The sequence below is a fragment of the Drosophila arizonae genome, chromosome X (assembly GCF_054131065.1).
Source record: "Drosophila arizonae isolate 15081-1271.41 chromosome X, UAZ_ARI_1.0, whole genome shotgun sequence".
NCBI classification, from domain to species: Eukaryota; Metazoa; Arthropoda; class Insecta; order Diptera; family Drosophilidae; genus Drosophila; species Drosophila arizonae.
Window position 1 is genome coordinate 3,666,970 of NC_142927.1, and position 21,050 is coordinate 3,688,019.

The following is a 21,050-nucleotide window of genomic DNA, read 5'->3' on the forward strand; positions in this document are numbered from 1 at the left end:
CTATAAATTTTCTTCTTCTTTCCCTTCTTGATATATCATTCTCTATCCCATCCTCTCCACTTTCTTCTTCTTTCCTTCCTAGCTCGATTCCTTGACTGTCTTTCATCACTTTTACCCGTTGCCGATGATGCAATGAGGAAGTGCATTGAACGCGCTGTCGTTGAGCTCAGCCTTGCCCTTAGCTCTCTCGAGTCAAGCCCATATCCATATCCATATCCGTAGCCGTATCCGTATCTAGTTCCATTACCACTACCATTTCCATTTCGCACTTCCCATCTCTCACCATCAACGGAACCACCTGGATCGCATTACAGCCGCCTCGTAGGCTATTTAAGTGGGCTCGGTCACATGCCTGGCTGCAGACACGCCTCACAACTTGGACACAATGCGCGCCCTCAGCTGGGCATCTGGTTTGGCGCTTCTCCTGCTCTGGCTGGTCGAGGCGCAGTCGCCGCCCTTCTACTATCACAGCTGGCTATATGCAACGCCCTGGCGGCCCTTGGTGCCGGTGCACAGACAAGAGCTGGATGCCCAACAGCTGAGCCTGGGCTACACGGGTCCGCAGACCTTTCCGCTTGAGGCTGGCCAGGCACAAGCGCAGACGACTGTTAGACGACCCATTCTGCTGGGAGTTCAGCTCCGGCCGGCGGCGCAACAGTTTACGGTGCCCTTTAGACCCTCGCCCTTTGCGGGCTACAGCAACGATGTGGAGCAAGTGGAGCAGCGAGAGCAACTGGAGCAGCGACAACAGCAGGTGGTGCAGCTGGAGCAGCTCAATCAGCAGGCGGAGCCACCTTTCTATGCTCCCGGCTATCCGCAAGCAGCCGCCGTCGTTGCCTCCCCGCTCATCGGCGTGGATCAGGCGGAGCAGAGGCCCCCGCACTATCTGTACATGGCACCGTCCCATCAATATAATCTAGTTAGAAGTTAAGTCGCTTGTTGTTGTTATCGCTGTTCGTTTTACTTTCGATATAAACAAAGAAAAACTTTGATCAAACCACTCGCCCTTTGCTTTCGCTTGGTGAAATTGACTCTCGCTCGACCTTGGCAACGTCTCGCTGAGCATTGCGCAATCGATTTTAGGTCGCTGCGCTGCGCCGTGGCACGAGGTCGTCGATTTGAGCATTGAAGATTGCATGGAGACGCCCCAAGTGGCCCGACAATTGCCTCGTCTAACAGCCGCCAGGGCCCGCCAGAAGCGGAGCAAAGGTAATTGACGTAATTGCTTGGCTAGGCAAAGACACATCGATGCGTTAACTAAACGAGAGGGCGTACCAAATAGTGGGTGCTATAACTTGGCTAATTGCTGTTGTTGTTGTTGTAGTTATACTTGCATACATATCTGTTTATCTTACCATATCAGCAATATGTAGCTAGTCTAATGCCCAGCTGTTTCACCTACTGAGGTTAGCAGCGAGAGATCTGAGAGAGGTATTCCCTCTTAGCTTTATAGAGGTATGCAGGCCTAGATCTATTTGAAATCTAACTCTTACTGCAGATAAGATCTGGTCATTTAGACAGTTCTGGTGCCCAAACTCAAATGATTGTATACATTTCCTATAGCTACCTAACCTATCTGCCTCTCATAATATGATCTGATATGATCAGAGCTCCTTAACTCAGAACTCAATCCGCTATTGCTTTATCGAGTTATAGGCGAAATGCTCTCAGGCTAACCCATTCGCTAGCCTCTCTTCTCTTATACATATTCTAATTCTCATATCAAACCTGAAGTTAGAATTTATATATTCCAAACAAATTCTATTTAAATTTATGTACAGTTACAGTCAAGTCGGAACGTAGTATCTCAAACTTAAGTAAATTAGACATCAATCTAAATATCTTAGGTCCTATCACCTCTTCTAGCTCAACGATCTGTGATCAGCTCTACAGTTCAGTGGAGTCTATACCCTATCTACCATATCTGCTATCCATTTGAAGAGTAGTACGAATTGAGGCCATGCGATCCAACCGATCCTAATCTACGTAATTCGATAATGAGCTCATTTAGTAGCATTAACGAGCTAAGTGAAGACCTTTCGAATGCCTTTCGACTAGCCTCCAATTGGGAAAGAGGCCTTAAAAGGGTCAATCAAAGTGTATGACTCGTAAAGCTAATTGGGTCTATTAGCAGCAAATGGAAGATCATTAATTGATTGACTGAACGATTGTTTAAATGATTGACTGATCGAAGATGGCAACGCATCAATATCAGACACACCCAGGGAGCAGGCCCAAGTAACGGTTAACGGCTATCGTTTGTGACAAGTGGATTACGAGGCCTTGGCAAGAAATATTATTACGACATTGTCGCAAAGAGTTTAATTAAAAGGGGGAAGATTACGGGAACAGGCAACCCGAACTAAATTGTAGTTTGAAGGAAATAACAAAAAAAAAAAAAAAAAACAAAACAAAACAAAACGAAAGGCAAACACAATCTGTTACAAATTTGCAACAGCTGACAAAATAGCAACAACAACAACAATAACAACAACAGCAACAGTAGCAAATGAAAACATTCATCAGCAATGCGGTTAAACTACCGTTAACGCTGCCAGCGCCAGCAGGAGAAGGGCATGGGGGAAGGGGGAGCGGCTGCTGTGGGGTGGGGTACGCCCTGTCATCCGCACTCACATTCATCAAAATGTTACTTGGAATTAATTGCAATTCACGCATAAGCCAAAAGACTGGGAAAGCTTGACAAAAAATAAAAATAAAAAAATACCAAAAACCTAAATGAAAAGAAAGACACGCACCAGCTTAAAGAGAGGGCGTGTGCGCGAGAGGGACAGAGAGCGAGAGAGGGAGACAGGCACTGTGCACTGAGACATGCGATATGGCAAATGTGTCACTTGAACTTGAGGCGAACGAACGGGAGGCAATGCAACAGTCGCAATGCACAGTGGTACGTGAGTGCGGCAAAACTGAATCAAATGTGGAGTAAGTCGGCGTTTGGGCATGCGTTAGGCAAGCACGCAAAATTAATACTTCTCAAAAAGAAAGACAAAAGCACATACTATCTTAACATAAATTATAAAACGTTTCACATTGAAATAAACGTATATTTACGAAGAATAAGCATTAGTAACAGACGCAATTAGTGATGCCCCACTGTGCCAAGGCAACGGTCCAGAGTCATGTCCGCAAAGCGTACGCCACACACCGACCCAAACAAGAGTGAGAGTGCGCGTGCGAGTGCGAGTGCGAGTAAGAAGAGACGGTTAGCGGTAAACCAAAGCGAAGCAAAAGCCAAAAATCGGTTTAGTTCATATGCAAAATGGGCAGCAACAAATATGCCGCGTTGAGTTGGCGCTTTTCGCATCGCCGCCGACGCCGCTGCGTCAAGTTAGCTGCGACGCCAGCGCAGACGTGCGCAATGACAAGCGATTTGCTGCAGAGGCCGCGTATAAAAGGGTTGGCCGGCGCAGAGGTCGTCAACATTCGACGCGCAGCGCTTGTGGAATAAACGCGACTTAGATCGAGCAAAAGAGACAGAGAAAGAGCTAGAGAGAGAGAGAGCAAGTGAACGAAAGGACATAAATAGATCAGCCCAGCATTTGCTGAGCTTCAATTTTTTTGTTTAGTATTTTTTGACGTGCACCCCGAAAATGCAGTTCGCTGTAAGTGTTGTGAAACGACAATGAAATTTAAATAATGCACTAACGCGTTTAATCCTTGAATAGTATTTAGAGATTTATACCAAATACCACATAAATTTCTAAATACTTTGCCGAATTTGCAATACAAATTAAAAACGAAAATTTTCAATTTCTAATGCAGTTTTCGCGCGCGCTTTTCATCTGCGCTTTGTGCGCCTTTGCCGCCGCCAAGCAGCCACAGCAGCAGCAGCAGCAGCAGCAGTCGCAGCAACAGCCGCAGCCGCTGCAACAGCAGCAAAAACAAGCTCAGTCCACCAAGCTGAAGCGCGATGCTGGCCTGAGCTTCGGCAGCGGCCTCTATCATGGGCCCTCACACAAATATTTGCCGCCCGCTGCCAGCTCGGGCGGCTATGAGAGCACCTATGCCCATTTGCATGGCAATGGGCTGGCCGCCAGCAGCGGCTTTGACTTTGCCAGCCTTGACACGGACAGCAGCCATCAGGGCCCGCTTCATCATCATTATCAGCAGCCGCAGCTGCATCATCATCATCAGCCCTATCACAGTCCTCAGCACCATCATCATTACAGCCATCAGCCACACACATATCAATCGCTAGGCTCCTATCATGGTCATGGACGTCCCGTGTACATTAGCTCCTCAAGTTTGACTGGCGGACCTGCTGCTGGCCCTGGCCCCAGCTATCATCAGCGTCCTCCCAAGGTGGAAACCTACATTGTGCACACCAGCAACGGCGGCGGTGGCAGCAGTGGTGGTCATGGCTTTGGCCAACAGGGTCATAGTGGTTACAAGTACTCTGGCCATGGCGGATCCCCTAGCTACTTGAGCCTGCTGGGCGGCGCCTCGCACAAGCAGCATGGCGGCAGCAGCACCACCTATTTGCTAACCACGCCCAGCTATAGCAGCAGCGGAAGCAGCGGAAGCCTGGGCAGCAACAGCCTCAGCCTTGGCAGCCTTGGCAGCCTCGGCAGCGGAGGATCCTCCCATGGCATCAGCTTTGGTCACGGTCATCCGCTTAGCCTGGGCAGCAGTAGCAGCGGCGGCAGCAGCAGCAGCCACGGCCTGAGCTTTGCGCCCGCTCTGGACCATGAACAGCACTTGGGCTACAGCTATGAGCCGCCCAGCCTGCAGCACTATGCCAAGCAGCCGCTGAACAGCTACGGCGTGCCGCTGCTGGCTGGCTATGAGCACGGCCAGCCGGAGGAGGAGCATCAGCAGCAGCAGCCGCAGCAGCACCATGAGCTGCATCACGAGGAGCAACAGCTGCCGGCGGAGAAGAGCCACACGGAGCAGCAGACACCGGCCTATGCGCTGGGCCACAAGGGTCTGGGCCACTTCAGCTATACGTCCAGCAAGCCGCTGGCCCTCAACACGGACATCCATCAGCACGAGGATCAGAACGAGCTGGTCGCTGAGCTGGCCAAGGCGCCGTTCAAGCCCAGCGCCTTCCTCGGCGCCAAGCACGAGTCGAGTCTGGGTTATTCTGACTACGCCACGCCCACCACACAGTATTTGCAACCGCCCACGGCAACGGGCTACGACTATGCGGCCCCGGGTCCGTCGGTCCTCTACGGCGCGCCCGGCCAGTCTGGTGACTCGGCCACGCCCATCTTCGAGCCAGACTCCACCTATTTGCCGCCCACGCACAACTACCACTAAATTATTCACAACTATTTATAATATCTCTCACTCTCTATATATATATCTCTGATTTTTTTTTTTACATATATTATATTCATGTAGATTTTGTCTAAGTTTATGCCAAATGGAGCGCTCGTCCAATAAAAGCAATTTGAAACATAGCCACGCCCCCTCTCACTTTGACTCTGCTTTTCAGACTTTCAATCGATCTCTTTAGCATGCGCAGCTCATCAAAGTCGGATGTATATATAGATAGATACATATACATATAAATACACATTTGATTTGGGTTTTCTCAATTCGTTTCGCTTTTTATTTTGAAAGCGTGTGAAGTCGCTGGAGTCGCATGTGGAGCAAGTGCGAGAAATTATTGAAACGTTAACGGAATGGCCAATTAGACAAATTCGCTGAACGCATTACATCCGAATGGCATCCGTGTGGAATACGTGAAAAGCTTTCCACTGAAAGTGCAAATCGAGCGAGTGTGGAGCGACTTTAATCTAATTTCCAAATCAAATTGGCGAATAACTCGACGTATTTACCGCTAGTTCTTTAATCAACTGCATTTCATTTCATTTACAATATTTGCGAATGAGCTATACGATTTCCTTTCACTCGAATTCAATATATCACTGGAGTACGATTGAAGCGGAACAGAATCCGCTCTCAGAATCATCTGGCTTCGAGTACTTGAAGCATTTGATATACTTTCCTTCATTAATACTGCATTATTTTTGCATCGCGATAATTCGAAATAAATTCTATCGCCTTGAAAAAATTCGTTCTCGATAATTCTCGATAATTTAGACTGAATCTGTGTAAATCGAAAAATTGAACCCCTTGCCATATCGAATTAACGGGACTCGATTGTAATATGATTGAATTCATTAATATGTCACCAGATTGCTCTGAATGGAATTAATCGAAAATTCATGTTGTAATCGATTTTTATCGATTTTGTGATTTTAATCGATATTTTTCGAATCTGTTCCTAAGTCTTCATTGTGTTTGTATTTTTTTTAAATCTCATATCGATTTTTCAGATTTTTTTTACAGTCAATAGAAATAAATATAAGCATATTTTTTTTAATATTCAATTTTTTTTATTTATTATTATATTATAATATCTATTTATTATAGTATTTATAATTTGTATTATTTTAATATTTACATATACACATAAACATTTTTTCCTATTCCCATATCGAATCCGTTTCATATCTGAAAGGCACTTGGCATCGCATTGCCATAATCTGGCCAATGATCTGACGCGTGATGCGTTTTAAGAGGCTATAAACTTATGTCACTGCGTTGAGGGGGATTATTAATCATATTTATCTGCATTGTCAGCTTCTGTTGCCTTCAGCTCTGCTGCTTCTGCTTCATCGTCAGTTTTATCTCCTACTTATGCAATGCGAAAGCTGATCCTGGCCACAGTGCTGACCCACATCAGCTGCGGAAAGTGAAAGGATGAACACTTGAACGATGAATGTGTTTTTTGGCATTTGACCAGCAACAACAACAACAACAACAACAACAACTTAAGCAACAACAATTAACAGAAAATGAAACAACGATAAAAACAAAGGAGAAAAAAGAAACGAAAGACTTAGGCAACGAACTTGACAGCGCGATTTCGCATTTAGTTTTCATGACGCGCTGCACTTGTGCTCCGCCTGCGGATTGATTTGGTCTGGTCAGGTGAATCGCTGGGTGGTTTGCCGGCCTGGCCACTTGAAGATGCCAGCCGTGCGAAAGTTGGCAGCAGCAAGTGCAGCTGTTGCAGCTGCGATTTATAGCAGGTTCAACGACCAGTGTTGGGAAATCTATTTGCAAGGAAAAACCCTTCGAATAGAAATTTCTCATTCATATGCATCAATAAATTGGAGCTTTCTTTTTGCCTTGGCGTAATTGTATCAAATTTATGAAGTGCTCAAAATCAGTGTTGAAAAACTTGCAAAGATAACACTAAATATAGAAATAGGAAATCCTCCAGCCTAATTACAAGTTTTATTTAGTAATTTTGCACTAAAATTGATTTATAGATAGATTTCAAGCAAAACAGTGTTGTAAAATAACACAAAAGTACTGCACAGTTAAATATTTCCCATGTAATTTATTCTACATCTATTTTGGACACAACAAATATGATTTCTAATTAATTTAAAAATTTACAGTGCTGTAAAATACCTAACAAATAACGTATTATTTGTGTTAAAAATGTGTTTTCTCATCAGATTTTCAAGTTTCTCTTTGCATGAAATTATATCATTTGTAAATTGTCTCAAGTTTCAGGGTCAGCTCTACACTCAGCTTTGACCTTGTTCGGTTTATTATTTGTTTTGCTTCTTCTTCTTCTTCTTCTTCTTTTAATGCGCCCACGCACCATCGCGAGAATCTGCGTTAAGAACGTGACAATGCGTAGTTAAGCATATTTATTTAATTTATATTTTTTGCTTAATTAAATAACAATTTACGTCAAGACGTGTGACTAATTTGCAACTGAATAACCCAAATTAAATTAAATGAAAAACAGTTAAAAACGTTGTAGTCGGGAATGCCCAGCTAGGAGATACTCCACTGCCTTCTAGGCGTACATAGTTCTACAATATATGCACATATCTGAATATCTAAATTGAAATATCAGCTCCAGCTCTTATAGTTCCTGAGTTCAGTTGGACTGGCATTCGTTAGGATAGTTTTATTTAGTACACATACACTCAGCTCTTCAGCTCCTTCAGATTGTATATGATTACAGGGTATATAAAAGCGTGGTATATGCAATTCGCGCTGTTTCGATTTCGTCAGCTATCGCTTACATCATTTCATCATCGGCGCCGAAAGTTTTTAATCTTTCTTCAAAAGAAATAGACAAAGAAGCAGAAGAAGAAAACGAAAAATATATATTTTTGTATGTCAACAAGTTCATTGAGGCAGAGCTCTTGGCACGCCTATAACCCTGCTCGCCCCTTCTCTCCCTCCCTCCCTCACCCTCCTTCATTAAACAATAACTACGATAATTTTCAAATTTTCTTGCTCATTTGACCAATGTGACAGCTCCAAGACCCATAAAATAGACATACAATCCAAAACAATGGGTACAATATGATAAAAGATATAATTTATATGGTATATGCGTTGATAACTAATCTCCATTGACCACCATAGTCCCATTTGTGCTGTCATTGTTGGCACCTGTGACCTGTGGCATGCACCTGCCAGCCACATTTACAAAGAGGTGTTAAGTAATTATACCCTGTAAAATGCGAACTAAGATTAAAGAGTGGCATATTGGTTTTTTGTGTATGTATGTAGGGAATAAAAACAGTTAACTCCTATAGTGAATATTCTATTAATTAAAAACTAGATTTGCATCGATAACTCAATATCGATAAATATCGATTTTTTTAATCTACTCAAACTCTCCAATATCTGCAATTCAGACTGCAAATTGAGCAGTAGTTTCCAGTCTAGCACAGCTACGTATGGTAGATGTATAGGGTATCTGTTCGACGTGCATGCCCCGCCAGAGCACGCACTTATTTCATTTGCTGCGGTTAGTGCTTTGTTGGCTGTTAAGACAAACTGGTGACTGCTTTGGTTTCTATGAGTCCTAACAATTGCATAGCCAATGTGCCTTAAAAATACCCTGTAATATTTGAAAATCAATGCTTAGACACCTGTCAAATTTGACAACCAGTCAAAAGACTTTTTTCTTTGGAACGCGGCCAATGATATGAAATTGCTCTAATAAAGCCGGTTTACAGGGTATATACAAGTCGGGTAGATACGATCACTTTTATTCAGGGTATATAGTAGTCGTGTTTCAGCTGCTGCCCTGTTTGTTCATTTCAGCATGTTTGGAGGGCAAAGAAAGATTAGAAAAGAGAAAAGAAATGAGAGGGAGCAGAAACTGGAGAAAGACAGAGAGAGAAATAGCATTTCATTTTTTTATGTCCATTATTTACATGTTGCTAATGTGGAGGCTTTACATTCACTTTTTTATTATATTCAACTGTCTTATACGGAATGGGGTATGCTCGTGTCAAGGCAGTCTTTGAAAACTGTGAAAGATTTATTGAAATTTTAAGGGGTATACAATGATCGAAAGCTGATTAGTTCTTTGTGGAGGTCATTTGCTAGACACATATAATTGCCTATTATTTCTCACCCTCTCTCTCTCTCTCTCTCTCTCTCTCTCTCTCTCTCTCTTTCTACATATCTTTCATTCTTTCTTCCTTTCTCTCTTGCGCCGGCTCAGACTAATTACGTAATGCCCAACAACTTAAAGCGTCTCAAAGAAATATTCGTTTTATCTTTTGTATCGGTTATTATAATTAGCTTTGAAAAACTGTGGGAAAAAGTAACTGTGCTTGTATGTGCTTTTGTGTGTGTGGCTTGGCGTATATTCAGTGCTCGAGTTAAGACAGGTCAAGAAATGGCCAGGCGATAACAATAGCTAAGCTCGTGCGTGACAATGAAATTCCACACCTTAATATATTACAAAAATTTACATAAATTTGTCAAATTTGTAAACAAGAAAGAGCATTTGCCTAATTGGAGAGTCTGCATTCAAATCAAGCTCACATTCAAATTTATGACTTGGCGGCAAACGGGATGGCGAACAGTCTGGCAGCACTGGAGTCCTTACAGCGTCAAGTTGGCTGCACTCGAGGAGCAATCAATGCAATTTTCGAATATAACTGTAAAATCAACGCCATCAACTGCAAGGCACAAAATGAATAAGAAACAGCGACAAATATGACGTAAACTCAAAACAACTATAGAACCTAGTATCCACAATATCCTGAAATACTTTTCCCATCATTAATCATAAACCACTTACAGCTCAATTAATGAGAAAAGACAAACAAAACTTTAATCAAAGCTTTTTTGCCTCTGGTGCGGGCCCAACGCCATTGCTAGAGCCAGTTGAGCTTCAGAATCGGCACGGAAATGAACATATCACAGCTGTTTCAGTCGTATCAGGACTTGTCCGGGCAGCAGATGAACCAAATCAATGAGTATGTGGCGCAAGCCCTGCTGCACGTGGTCCACATTCACATTATGAGCGTGACGCCGTCGCTGGTGCTGACCCTCTGCTGCCGCAACAATCACACGTGCAACTTTTACAACGAGATGATGAGCATACTCTTTCGCGGCTGGGGCATAGCCCCGCTCCAGATAGTCACTGTGGAGCAGGGCATGCTGCGTAAATTCGTTCCGGGTCGCCGGCACTACAATCTCATCTTCACGGACTCCTATGCGGCCTTTGCGGAGATCGAGGTGGAGGCCTATTCCAAGGAGTACAACTACAACGAGTACTATTACATCTTTCTGCAAGCACGCGATCGTCTGCTACAAGGCGAGATGCGTCGCATCTTCGAGCATTGCTGGCGCCACCAGCTCATCAATTGCAACGTCCAGGTGCAGCGCGCCAATGGCGACATCCTGCTTTACACGTACCTGCCATTCGGGCCCGAGAGCTGTGCAGATATGACGCCCCAGCTGATAAATCGGTATAACGGCAGCCAGATGCTCAATCCCCAGCTCTTCCCGCCGAAGCTGCGCAACTTCTATGGCTGCCCCCTGCGTACCGCATTGTTGCACATGCCGCCGTTCATCTAGCTAGAGGGCACGCGCATCACGGGCGGCCTGGAAGGTCGCCTCTTGCAGACGTTCATTGCCAGGCTCAACTTGAGCATTCAAGTGCAGCAGCTGCCTAATGGACAGGAATTGTTCACCAACAAAATGCTGCAAATGGTAAATGTTTGTCAATCCCAACGTTCTCTTTTTTTAATGCTTACCGTCTTCGGTCTCTAGCTGCAACGTGACGAAGCGGATTTGTGCATCGGTGGCGTTCGCCAGACGGTGGCCAACAGCATCTCGGCCACATCGACCCACAACTATCACCAGACGAGCGTTCGCTTTGGTGTCCTGAGCGCCAGCTACGAGCTGAGCTCTCTGGACATCTTCTTCTATCCGTATCCCACATCCATTTGGCTGGGCCTTGTCGTCGTCTTCGCCATGTCCATTGTGCTGCTGCTCATTATGGATCGGCTGCTGCAGTTGAGGGAGCAGAGCTCCATCCTGCTCAATCTGGAGCTCATCTTTGTGGGCATGCCGATGCTGCAGCTGTCGAGCTCCATTGCCAAGAGTGTCTACTGCATCATGTTGATGTTCTACACATTGCTCATACGCACCGTCTACCAGGGCATGCTCTACCATTTGATACGCACGCATCAGCTGAACAGGCTGCCGCAGTCCATCGAGGAGCTGGTGGCCCACAACTATACGGTGGTGCTATCGGCTAGCATACACGATGCCCTCTCCGAAATATCCACGGTGCAACAGATGCGTTACCACCTGGTCGATGTCAACGGCGACCTGATGCAGCCTCTGCATTATCTGGCTGCGCGCCCGCGGGACAAACGGCAGGTGGCAGCGACTGTGCAAGACATCTTCCTCATGTACAACCGGTTGAGTGCGTACACTGCGGAGGCCCAGTCCCAGCAGCGGGAGGCGAATCACTTCGAGATCATTGCGCAGGATGTGATCGATCTGCAGCTGACGATGTACCTGAGGAAGCATTCCTTTCTGATCGACGCCTTCAACGAGGAGATCATGTGGATGCGCTCCGTGGGACTGCTGGCCATATGGGCACGCTGGGAGCTAGACGAGAGCCAAATACGAGCAACCCAATTGAGCTTCCGACTATTTGGCATACAGGAGCTCTACGTGATATTCATCTTGATTCTGATTGGTTTGCTGCTCAGCACACTTATCTTTTGCCTGGAGCTGCTCTCGGTGCGGTCCGTGCGACTTCAGCGCTGGTTTCTATCCAAGTAAATAATTCAAATAATACCATGTAATTATAATGTTAATTCTTTATCTAGCTAAATCATTTCAGTTGCAATTGAAGAAATTTGAAATACATTCAAATGGTCACCCTAGCTATGTCTATTTCCCTCATGCAAAAACAAGTTCATTCGCCAAGCTTGGCTTAAAGCCGCTCATGAAACGGTTCAGCTGAACTGGTTCATGGCATGAGAAGAGCGCATTGAGTAGATGGTTTCGATTAGAAACATATGTACATACATATATTTAGTTGATAAATTCGATATGTTTATAGACTATAATAGAATTGTCGCGCATCCAGATAGAGAGCAATGCCCATCCAGATTAGCGTATTCCACACCGCCTCCAGCAGCAGCAGAAAATGCGTGTTCATTGCGCCGATCCGCCAATGCCAGGGCAACATTTTGTGCATCACCGTGTGGCCGACATACATAATGATGGCATTCATGCCGCACTCTGTGAACGGAGAGCCGGACCACAGCTGGCGCACATCCACCACATAGTAGAGCACCGAGAGCAGCACCAGTGCCAAGGCCACTGTGACGAACACAAACGAGAGCGACCAGAGATTCTTGTTGACTGGAATGATGCCATGTTCCTTGGAGAAGCCACACAGAGCACCGCCCAGCACACCCAAGAGCGTGGCGCCCAGCAGCCAGCGCCTCAGTCGTGCCTGCCACGTGACATGCACCAGCAGCGTGACGCCAGCAAAGCAGCCCAACATCGCCTGTACAATGCTCAAAAGGCAGCCTGTAAATGGAGAGGGGAAATATCACACACATATACATATGCGCATATATATGAGTAGAGAAATTAGAGAGGGAGATATCAAGAGAGAGAGCGGGAGTATATGAAGAGGGAGCAGGAGAGAATGTAGAGAAGGAGCAGGGGGAGTGAACGAGATAGAGAGTGGAAGAGGAATAGGATGATAGTGTGAGGGAGAGAGCGGGAGAGGGAGAGAGATACGATGTAAAGATTAATGAAAAGTAGAGAATGGAAGTGAAAGTGGAGTACAGATAGATCGAATAGGGAGAATAAGACGGTAGGAAATTGAGGGAACAAGAGAAAGAAGAGAGAGAGAAAGAGGCACATGTACAGAGAGAAGAGGGAAAGAGGCACATGAAGAGTGAGAGAGAGACGCACAGGAAATGAGAGAAAAAGGAAAAAGAGACGAAGAGAGAGAGAAAGAGGCACATAGAGAGAGAGAGAAAGAGGCACATGGAGAGAGAGAGAGAAAGAGGCACATGGAGAGAGAGAGAGAGAGAGAGAGAGAGAGGCACATGGAGAGAGAGAGAAAGAGGCACATGGAGAGAGAGAGAGAGAAAGAGGCACATGGAGAGAGAGAGAGAGAGAAAGAGGCACATGGAGAGAGAGAGAGAGGAAGAGGCACATGGAGAGAGAGAGAGAGAGAGAGTGAATGAGCGGGAGGTGTATAAAATTAGAAGCGGCGGAATAGAAAGTTACTATAACACACAGAGATGATGGAGCATCCTTGGGACTCAAAGCCTTACCAAAAACTCCCTCCGGATCAAAGGCCGACGCATCGTAAACAAATTTGGCCGTGGGATGCTGATAGATGTGCGCATTGCCCAGGATTAGGCGATCCACGTAGCCGGCGGCGCCACCAATGCAATCGGGATCGGCTGCATTGTTGTGCTTGCCGCCCGGACCGAGGTAGCCGCGCGGGCAGCCCGGCACGCGCAGGCCGAATGTCAAGCCCAAGTAGGTGGCTATCAGGGCGAGCAGCACGGCCAGCTCTCCGCTGAACAGGCAGATGTCGTAGATGGCGCGCTGCCAGGCACGCTGTGGACTCAGGTAGTCGCGCCGGCTGCAGATCGTGTGCAGCACGCCGGCCACCAGATAGGCGATGCCGAAGCGCTGCAGTACGCCCATGAGACGCAGTTGCTCCAGCTGGGGGCCGTTCGTTGAATTCAGGCAGAGTCCGATGGCAAACAGTTTGCAGGCGCGCCAAACGATGCGCAAACAGATTCTTGGCTTGCTGATGCCACGCCCCAGTTGCGCCTTGATCGACAGGGGTATGCAGACGCCCATGATCCAGAGGAAGGTGGGAAAGACGATATCGGCCAGATGGAGTCCATTCCAAGCAGCGTGCTCAATCCAGCTGTAGCCGCCGCCGCCGCTATTTACGAATATCATCAGAACAATCGAAAGGCTGCAACGGGGCTATGAAACAAGATCGATTCCATTTTACAGGGTATCTCAGCTGCTTACCCGCGGAATGTGTCCAGGCTGCGCATTCGCTGGCGCTGCGTCGCCTTCGCCGCTGCATCGCCAATGCTGTCCGCCACGGCAGCTGCCTCATCGTAGCGGTAACGTTTCCAGGCCCAGCTCACGAGCTTCAAGAGGATTAGCAGCGAGGCGACCAGCACAAAGACAGAGAGGAATGCTGTACGGGAGTAGAGTAGAGTAGAGTAGAGTTGAAGTCGAGTGAGTAAAATATTTACGAAATAGGGAGAGAGAGAGAGAGTGAAAGAGAATGAAACGGAAAACGAGAGAGAGAGAGGGTGACAGAGCGAAAGAGAGACTGAAGAAGAACAAAAGAGTTGGAGAGCGAGAGAGAGAGAGTGAGAGAGTTGGAGAGCGAGAGAGAAAGTGAGAGAGTTGGAGAGCGAGAGAGAAAGTGAGAGAGTTGGAGAGCGAGAGAGAGAGAGAGAGTGAAAACTAATGAAAGATAATTTGAGAGAGAGGAAAAGAGGAGAAAAGATATCAAAACAGTTATTTCTTAAAGTCTTGCCATTAACACATTTTTAAAGGCAGAGAGAGAGAGATAGAGAGAAAAAGACAGAGAGAGAGAATGTGAGGTAGAATTAGAAAGAGATAAACATAAACGTTTACGAAAACCAGTCTAACATTTAGTAAAGTATTTTAGAGAGCACGACAGACATACATACATATGTACGTATCTAAAGCTTTCGTATACACACAAAATACATATTCAAGCACGTTTACGAATGCGATATACAAATTGAAGTGCCAAGGAGAGAAACAACAAAGCTGCAGCTATTACTATTGCTGAGATTCATTGCTGTTTTGTAACAACTAAGAATGAATGAAACATGTGTATGTATGTATGTATATGTATGTATGTACGTAGCATAGATGGACTGCAGTTTGGCTATGACACATTGCCAGTAAATCGTTTACGAATTCAACATAAGGGACGACAATGAGTGGATTAGTAACGGGCTCTCAAAGTGTTTTGGTACAAGCCTACAAAAAACATAAGCGTGAGTGAGAGAGAAAGGCTTGAGAATGAATGGCAAACGAACAAGTTTCGTTTTAAGTATGTATCAACAATCAGTACGATAAGTATTATACACACAAGATGTTAGCGATTAGATTGACTAACGTTGGAAATCGATACTCACCGTAATTAATGGGAACGCCGGGTTTGTCGACGCTGAAGCTGCAGCTGCCATTGGCCAGAAGTGTGAGGTTATATACGCCGAATTCTTGTAGATCGCTGCGCCGCAGCGCACACAAAGCCGAGCTGCAAGGGGAGCGGACGAATGAAAGAGAAATCAAGTGAATAAGCATTAAATACAAACAGTCACACACAAACACTCATACATTCATACACACACACAACGTTTAGGCATAAGAATGGCGTGTAAACAGATGTCATGATGATATTATTGCAATTGGAGCTGGAGCTATAAAGATTATGCATAAGCAGAAAGCATATGAGCGTCGTGGTAGTGATGGGCGTGTGCTGAACGAGACACGAAAGCCAATCACGGAATATGCAAATATGATTATTATATAAGATGAATATGCAATAGAGTTGCTTATAGCAAATTTAACAATTTGCTCGCATTAAATTTGTTTATGGTATTTTCAAAAACCTGTATTGATTCGCGCTTGATCGGCACTAGATTCACGATGAACATCAAACGTGGCCATCTCTAGAACGCTGTAAGGCACACACACATACACACACGCACACCAATTGCAACACATACGCATTCTCGTAGGCATAGTGACCCTGATCGTGTGCATAAATTTTGAAACTCAACGGGTAAGCGGTGCTGAGCTTTAACGGTTCCACCGACTCAGCTGAGGGCAGAGCTTTCACTTTGGCAAATGGACACTGAAACAACAACAACAAAAGCTCTTTAAGAGATGAAATGCAGCGGGAAATGAATGTGTGCAAGTGTTAACATACCGTATAGCACTCATCGGACAGGGTATACAGATAACTGTCCTCGGCATACTGCGAATGCAAATACATGTAAGCCTGATCGACGCGCAGGGCACGCATATCCAGATCCCGCCAATGGGGCTCCGTGTACTCCACCAGAAACGACATTCCTTGTGACTAGTTGCGTTGCGATTGTAAATTAAATTCAATTTATTCAATTTGGCAATTGTTTGCAGTGCAGTGCGCCGTTGACGACTAACTGCGCTCCAATGGCTACAAAATTGCCATATCAACGCCTCTTTTTTTGTATACAAAACGAAATCGAAACTATTTCGAGTGCGCAATAAAAACAAACAAAGCGAATGTGTCTAGCATGGCGATTATCAGATACCCTTACCGTATGATATATTTTGCCACATATACATATAAAAGCAGAACAAATAAAATAAAAAGAAAACAACATTCATTATTAAAGTTATTATTTGTTATTAGTAAATAAATGCTAATATTTAATGAATATGCCTATATGTATATATACATATACATATATCAAGGTGCAACTGTGTTACATATTAGTTGATAAAGTCGTAGGTGCTCACACACCTAGTGCATTAGCAAAACAAACTTGTTGTAGTGTTGCTCAATGCCGAAGCAGTGCTGACAACGTACTGTTATCGATAACAGAACAGCTGATTTGCCCTGCTGAGTGGCCAAGAAATAATTGTTGCTCTTCCTTGGCTGTGTTCGCTGCTTTCTTTGCCTGCCCCACCAAATGGCCGCTGGCGCCACATCGTTAACCAAATCGGAGACGCGTCGCCTATGCGCCATCACTTTCTTTGCCCGTCTGCATCCGGGCGATGTGTGCGGCAGCAATGGCCTGCCCCTCACACCCAATTCGATTGCTATTTTAGGGCGTTCCCAGCGGCTAAAGGAGCTGCAGCATGAGCATTTGTGCCAGTATTTGGATGTGGTGCGCGGCAAGCATGGTAACAGCAGGACCCACAAGCTCATCTACTCATTTCCCTGTTTTGCGTACAGCAGAACTTACTGAAGCGTTTCTTTCTTTTAGAGCGCACCATCGTCGTCTCGGAATATGTGGGCTGCACACTGGAGGATTATGTGAAGCGGCACGCACAGACACCAATCAAACAGACACATATACTACGCATATTCCATCAGGTGGCCAGCGGGCTGGCTGTGTTGCATGCCCAGAGGCTGGTCGTCCACAATCTGGAGCCGCGCCATATACTCGTGGAGGGCAGCGAAGATGCTGTGCAGGTGAAGCTCTTTAACTATGGCATGCATCATATGACCAAGGGCGGCGCCTATGTTCCCTTTCCCATTGGCAATGTGCGCTATATGGCGCCGGAGCGTCTGCTCGGCGTCAATGGCAACATCAAGAGCGATGTCTGGGCCTGGGCGATGCTCCTGCTGGAGCAGCTACTGCAAACGGAGCTGTGGCCCAAGCTGAAGCTGAGCAACATTGCCTGGAAGGTGTTGGCCTTTGCGCGCAATGCCAAAGCCAGCGTTGTGGAGAAAATCGCACGTGAGCATCAGCGCCTGGAGCTGTACCAGCAGCTGCCGCAGGAGGTGCGCGAGCTGCTCGAGCGTTGTCTGAGCGTGCTGCCCGCCCACCGTCCGCTGCCCACCGAATTGCTGCAGCATCCCTGCTTTGCCCAGCTGAGCCAGGCGCCGGCCGTGCGGCCGGATGCATCGGCAGAGCCTGTGCCGTTGCTGCTGCGCTGTCCCCTGACGCAGATCTATCACCTCTGGCAGCTAGCCGGCGGCGACGTGCAGGCGGAGCTGAAGAAGGAGGGTCTCATACGCAGCGAGGCGCCAATCCTGGCGCTGCCCCAAATTGTGCGACTCAGCGGCGCCAGCGTCTGCCCGCCGCGCAGTCAATCCTATTTGATGGACGACCGTGTGGTGCTGCTGAAACTACAGCCACTGCTCCAGCGGCTCAGCCGCTTGCCAGCCACCGTCTACTTTCCGCTGCTGCATATGCCGCGCCAACAGCAGCAGCAGCAGCAGCAACAACAACAGCAGGAACAGCAGCTGCAGCTGCCTCTGCTGATAAGGGAACGTGATATTGAATATCAATTTCGTCGTGTGCGTCTCTTCACACGCCTACTCCATGGATACCCGCACACGGCGGAGCAGCTGCAGCGCGAAGCAGCCATTGATATACCGCCGCTGCTGCGCGGTCCCATTTGGGCGGCTCTTCTGGGCGTTTTGCCCAATGCGAGCTACGCGAAAATTGATAAGTTCACAGCGACCAGCACGGATCGCCAGATCGAGGTGGATATACCGAGGTGTCATCAATACGATGAGCTGCTCTCCTCGCCGGACGGACATCGCAAGCTGAAGCGTCTGCTCAAGGCCTGGGTGACCGCCCATCCGCAGTATGTCTACTGGCAGGGACTCGACTCGCTGACTGCGCCATTTCTCTATCTCAACTTTAACAATGAAGGTGAGCGAGAGAGAGAGAGAGATAGACTGAGAGCGAAAGCGACAAAGAGAGATAGAGTATAATATTATGAATGATATTTGTAAAGTATAATTTGGTAAATGTAGAGTGTATTATAGGGTATATTATACATATATGTATATAGATCTCCATAATGAATTTAGAAGATGTATTGAGGCTTCAGTTTTATATATAAATCACTCCCTCAGTCAGTGCTGAATATACCCTATAAAATGTCAATGTTAGGGCATATTTTAGCAGTATTTTATTAAATATTAAATTTATATCTTAGCACTGTAACATGCCTTGCATATACCCTGTAATAATGCTATAGGCGGGTTTATCATACAAATTAAAGCTATTTGTATTTTATATCCTTAGATAAGTGTAAGCAAAATCTATTGTAACAGGGAGTATTTGCTATGATACCCTGTAAAATGCCACACAGGGTATATATAGCAACACAGGGTATACCCGAGAGAGGTGTACATCTAGTATAGGTAGCTATGAATAGATAACTCTATCTGATATTCTACTCGCAAATAGTCTATAATAATCTATGTAGATTATATTGTTAAACAAATCTAAGGATTAACTAGTTTTTTTTTCCTCCATGTATTCATATATATATATATAATCCATTTCGTTTCTTTTGTCTTTTAGAAATGGCATTCCTGAGTCTGTTCCGCTTTATACCCAAGTATCTGCAGTGGTTCTTTCTGAAGGACAATTCGGCTATCATTAAGGAGTATCTGTGTAAATTCTCTCAGCTGAGCGCATTCCATGAGCCGCTGCTGGCACAGCATTTGGCCAGCATCAACTTTATACCCGAACTGTTTGCCATTCCCTGGTTTCTCACCATGTTCTCGCGTAAGTCTGCACCGGATTGACTAACCGACTGATTGGTTGGTTGATTGACTGATTGTTGGACTTGCTTGCAGATGTTTTTCCGCTGCACAAGATTCTGCATCTGTGGGACAAGCTGATGCTGGGCGACAGCTCCTACCCGCTCTTCATTGGCGTTGCCATATTGAAGCAGCTGAAGAGCACACTGCTCAACTCTGGCTTCAATGAGTGCATCCTGCTCTTCTCCGACCTGCCCGACATTGTGATGGAGAGCTGTGTGATTGAGTCCCAAAAGATGTACGAGTCCACACCGAAGAGCATAACCCATCGGCAGCATGCGCTGCGCGTGCAGACGCCACATGTTCTGGTTGGTGAAAGTGAATCGCCTTTGCCATTCGATTTCATTTCACACTTGCCTTTTCCCCGATTTTGCAGGACATTGGCGCCGGGGAGGTGGAGCTGCAGCATTTGCAGTCGGAGCTGTGTCCGCGCATTAGCGCCAAGGATGTGCATCAACTGCTGCTGCACGCACCGGAACAATTGGCCCTGATTGATTTGCGTAGCGTTGTCGAGTTCGGCCATGTCCATGTACCCCATTCAATCAATATACCCTTTGCTACCGTGCAGCTGGGAGAGCAGCGCCTCGAGGCGTTGCAGGTGCCCCAACTCGAGGCGCAGCTGAGACAACGCATTGTCGTCTGTGTGAGCAACATACATCAGCATGCCGTGGAGGTCAGTCTGAGTATATATATATATATAGAACTATCTGATGCATCTCTCAATTCTCATCTCTACGTATATTCCAGTTCTCGCAATTTTTGGTCACCTGCGGCGTCCTACGCACCTGCATTCTACACAAGGGCTTCAATGTCCTACACTCAATTGAGCCAAATATACTCATCTCGAATTGATCGGGCTATACTATACTATATCCAACCTATTGTACTATTTTATAATCCTATTTACGTATATATGTCTGTATATACATATATGCATATATAGTTTGTATATTATGCCTGTTTAAATAAGCTTATTGTCCGTGTATTATTCAAGTTTTATAAAACTACACTCGAATCATATTCACCTAATATAAATCATTTGTTTTACATAAATACATATGTATATATGAAACATATAAATAATGCATATACATATATAGATATATAATTATTGTATGTTTCACAATGCTTCTGCTTGTGGTTAAATCAATAATTAAGCTTTATATTTAATTTTAACTATAATACATTATAATTTTGTTTAAATTTATATGTCTACATAAATAAATAAATTTTTGCTGGGATTCCCAGCAAAGTTTTTGCGTTAATCCAACAAATATTAAACAAAGCTCATTATGTAATAATTAATGTTATATCTAGAATAACAAACAACCAATAAAAAAAAAAAAAGTAAATAAATAAATACATGAATAAAATTTTATAAAAATTAAATAAATTTTTT

The 21,050-nt window shown here is 45.5% G+C and overlaps 6 protein-coding genes across 6 annotated transcripts; 5 read left to right on the forward strand and 1 right to left on the reverse strand.

Moving 5' to 3' along the window:
• The first annotated feature begins 385 nt into the window (after window positions 1-385).
• Window positions 386-931, forward strand: LOC108618003 (uncharacterized). Its single transcript, XM_018013907.1, has one exon. It carries the CDS (start codon window positions 386-388, stop codon window positions 929-931), a length of 546 nt encoding a protein of 181 aa, XP_017869396.1.
• A 2,349-nt stretch (window positions 932-3,280) lies between these two features.
• LOC108618641 (uncharacterized) lies at window positions 3,281-5,420 on the forward strand. The gene is made up of 2 exons (XM_018014729.2): window positions 3,281-3,620; window positions 3,781-5,420. Exons 1-2 carry the CDS (start codon window positions 3,609-3,611, stop codon window positions 5,275-5,277), a joined length of 1,509 nt encoding a protein of 502 aa, XP_017870218.1. The 5' UTR covers window positions 3,281-3,608; the 3' UTR covers window positions 5,278-5,420.
• Window positions 5,421-10,215: 4,795 nt separating this feature from the next.
• LOC149267810 (uncharacterized) lies at window positions 10,216-10,887 on the forward strand. The gene has a single exon (XM_089475131.1). The coding sequence runs from the start codon at window positions 10,216-10,218 to the stop codon at window positions 10,885-10,887; it is 672 nt and encodes a 223-aa protein (XP_089331257.1).
• Window positions 10,888-10,889: 2 nt separating this feature from the next.
• Window positions 10,890-12,868, forward strand: LOC108618634 (uncharacterized). Its single transcript, XM_018014720.2, has 2 exons — window positions 10,890-11,022; window positions 11,083-12,868. The coding sequence occupies exons 1-2, from the start codon at window positions 11,011-11,013 to the stop codon at window positions 12,106-12,108; spliced, it is 1,038 nt and encodes a 345-aa protein (XP_017870209.2). The 5' UTR covers window positions 10,890-11,010; the 3' UTR covers window positions 12,109-12,868.
• On the reverse strand, window positions 12,338-16,642 carry Hgsnat (Heparan-alpha-glucosaminide N-acetyltransferase). Its single transcript, XM_018014728.2, has 6 exons — window positions 16,304-16,642; window positions 16,101-16,228; window positions 15,507-15,628; window positions 14,350-14,524; window positions 13,629-14,290; window positions 12,338-12,867 (listed from the first exon to the last, which is right to left on the reverse strand). Exons 1-6 carry the CDS (start codon window positions 16,445-16,447, stop codon window positions 12,386-12,388), a joined length of 1,713 nt encoding a protein of 570 aa, XP_017870217.1. The 5' UTR covers window positions 16,448-16,642; the 3' UTR covers window positions 12,338-12,385.
• Window positions 16,643-16,933: 291 nt separating this feature from the next.
• Window positions 16,934-20,916, forward strand: LOC108618631 (TBC domain-containing protein kinase-like protein). Its single transcript, XM_018014716.2, has 6 exons — window positions 16,934-17,265; window positions 17,349-18,749; window positions 19,410-19,616; window positions 19,688-19,959; window positions 20,028-20,324; window positions 20,399-20,916. Exons 1-6 carry the CDS (start codon window positions 17,052-17,054, stop codon window positions 20,501-20,503), a joined length of 2,496 nt encoding a protein of 831 aa, XP_017870205.1. The 5' UTR covers window positions 16,934-17,051; the 3' UTR covers window positions 20,504-20,916.
• The last annotated feature ends 134 nt before the right edge of the window (window positions 20,917-21,050 follow it).

Bases quoted from the DNA above. Each gene is read 5' to 3' on its own strand.
- LOC108618003 (XM_018013907.1), top strand. From the start codon at position 386: ATGCGCGCCCTCAGCTGGGCATCTGGTTTGGCGCTTCTCCTGCTCTGG.
- LOC149267810 (XM_089475131.1), top strand. From the start codon at position 10,216: ATGAACATATCACAGCTGTTTCAGTCGTATCAGGACTTGTCCGGGCAG.
- Hgsnat (XM_018014728.2), bottom strand. From the start codon at position 16,447: ATGTCGTTTCTGGTGGAGTACACGGAGCCCCATTGGCGGGATCTGGAT. The intron at 14,525-15,506 runs GTGAGTATCGAT...ACTCCCGTACAG, and splicing joins CGGCGTTCCCATTAATTACG to CATTCCTCTCTGTCTTTGTG. The intron at 12,868-13,628 runs GTAAGGCTTTGA...CTCCATTTACAG, and splicing joins TGATCCGGAGGGAGTTTTTG to GCTGCCTTTTGAGCATTGTA.
- LOC108618631 (XM_018014716.2), top strand. From the start codon at position 17,052: ATGGCCGCTGGCGCCACATCGTTAACCAAATCGGAGACGCGTCGCCTA. The intron at 19,960-20,027 runs GTTGGTGAAAGT...CCGATTTTGCAG, and splicing joins TGCAGACGCCACATGTTCTG to GACATTGGCGCCGGGGAGGT. The intron at 20,325-20,398 runs GTCAGTCTGAGT...CGTATATTCCAG, and splicing joins TACATCAGCATGCCGTGGAG to TTCTCGCAATTTTTGGTCAC.